The following is a 1,937-nucleotide window of genomic DNA, read 5'->3' on the forward strand; positions in this document are numbered from 1 at the left end:
GTCAACACTACCATGATCACCACCACCATTACCAACACCACTATCACTACTAGCACCATTGCCAACACCAACACTACCATCACCTCCATCACCATTACCAACACCACTATCACCACCACACTAACACCACCACCATCATCACTATCACCATTATGAATACCACCACCACAACTACCATTATAACCACCACCATTACTAACACCATTACCAGCACTACTGTCAGCACCACCACCATTACCAACACCAACACCACCATTACCAACACCATCACCACCATCACCATTACCACCATCACCATTACCAACACTATCATCACTACCACCAGTACCAACACCATCATCACCACCAATACCACCGTCACCACTATCACCATTAACAATACCACCATTAACAACACCACTGTCACCACCAACACCAACACCACAATCACCACCACCATTACCAACATCAACACCACAACCACCACCACCATTACCAACATCAACACCACAGTCACCACCAACACCAACACCACAATCTTCATCACCATCATAAGCACTACAGCTAACTCAGTGAAATTCCCCTCTCCATTCTCCCCTCTCAACCTGGTTGTGATTTTTGCACCTAGTTTTACTAAATGACTCTCACTCATTAGTGGGTATTTTTCAAACTTTTTTTAAATATTAGAAATCACATGCATTATAGGTTTGAAATACAGAAAAAAGGAAAAAAATCTGGATTATAAATGGTGTTCATTAAGAGCTGGGCTTTGGAGTCAGAAAACCTCTTGCACCTTGGTTCTGGCACTTAGAAGTTATGTGACCCTGAGCAAATTATTTAAGCTCAGCTTCCTCATCCACAATGAGGATAATAACACACACCTGCAAGTGTCACTGTAGTGTTTAAATGAGATCATGCAGATAAAGTGCTTAGCAACAAGCATGGCACATTTTCAGCAATCAGAAGACGTAGCTACAATTATCGTCTATGATTCCACAACCAAGATGCAATCACAGATAAGATTTTGATGTATTCCTTCTGGTTTTTATGTCTACTTTCACAAACAGGGATCACAGCAAACATATATCAATAGTTAAGCATTCTGATTTTTTTACTTGACATTAAAACAAAATATAGGTCTAGAGCCTCTGAACACTTGACACTTTTTCCTTCCAGAGTTGAGCCTTTGACCTTTGGCCCTTGCCATGTTGTTCCTCCCTAGCCCTCTCCCCGTCGAGCATACTCAGTACTTGCTGCCTCTGCAACCTAGTTTTCTTACCCATCACCTCCCAACTTGATTCTTGCCTCCTCTGCCCTCAGGGCTGTACACCTGCACAGCACAGGGCATTTGGAAGAATGAACAGAAGGGAGAGAAGATTCCTCGGTGCTTGCCAGGTAAGTGGAAACCCTCTGGGGCCACCCTCAGGGACTTTAGCAGCCTGCAGGGCCTCAAAAGCAGTGTGGCCCAGAAAAAGGAGACAGAGGAAAAGAGAGGGGAACATCCCAGGAGAAAGCGAGAGAGGGGAAGAGTGCTGAATTCAATCCCGAAATGCCGGCATTTTCACTAAGCAGATGGGAAGTCAGAGAATAATAACAATGGGAGATACCCTAGGAAGAAATAAACAAGAACCGGGGGCAAGATGTGGTGGCTCACACCTGTAATCCCAGCACTTTGGGAGGCCGAGATAGGCGGATCACCTGAGGTCAGGAGTTCGAGACCAGTCTGGGCAACAATGGTGAAACCCAGCCTCTACTAAAAATAAAAAAATTAGCCAAGCATGGTGGCACATGCCTGTAGTCCCAGCTACTTGAGTGGCTGAGGCACAAGAATTACTTGAACCCAGGAGGCGGAGGTTGCAGTGAGCTGAAATCGTGCCACTGCGCTACAGTCTGGGTGACAAAGCAAGGAGTCTCAAAAAATAAAAGTAATAATTAAAAAAAAAAAAAAAAAAAAAAAA

General features: G+C 44.2%; 1 protein-coding gene across 1 annotated transcript in view; it reads left to right on the top strand.

Moving 5' to 3' along the window:
- Window positions 1-1,299: 1,299 nt before the first annotated feature.
- Window positions 1,300-1,937, top strand: part of LOC113222929 (complement C1r subcomponent) — a gene marked incomplete at its 5' end in the record, with an annotated part of 1,910 nt that continues 1,272 nt past the window's right edge. The window contains one exon of the mRNA XM_026452501.1: window positions 1,300-1,374. Within this exon, the coding sequence (XP_026308286.1) occupies window positions 1,300-1,374 (75 nt within the window). The remainder of the gene's footprint in view (window positions 1,375-1,937) is intronic.

This window comes from Piliocolobus tephrosceles, unplaced genomic scaffold, assembly GCF_002776525.5.
Source record: "Piliocolobus tephrosceles isolate RC106 unplaced genomic scaffold, ASM277652v3 unscaffolded_36518, whole genome shotgun sequence".
NCBI classification, from domain to species: Eukaryota; Metazoa; Chordata; class Mammalia; order Primates; family Cercopithecidae; genus Piliocolobus; species Piliocolobus tephrosceles.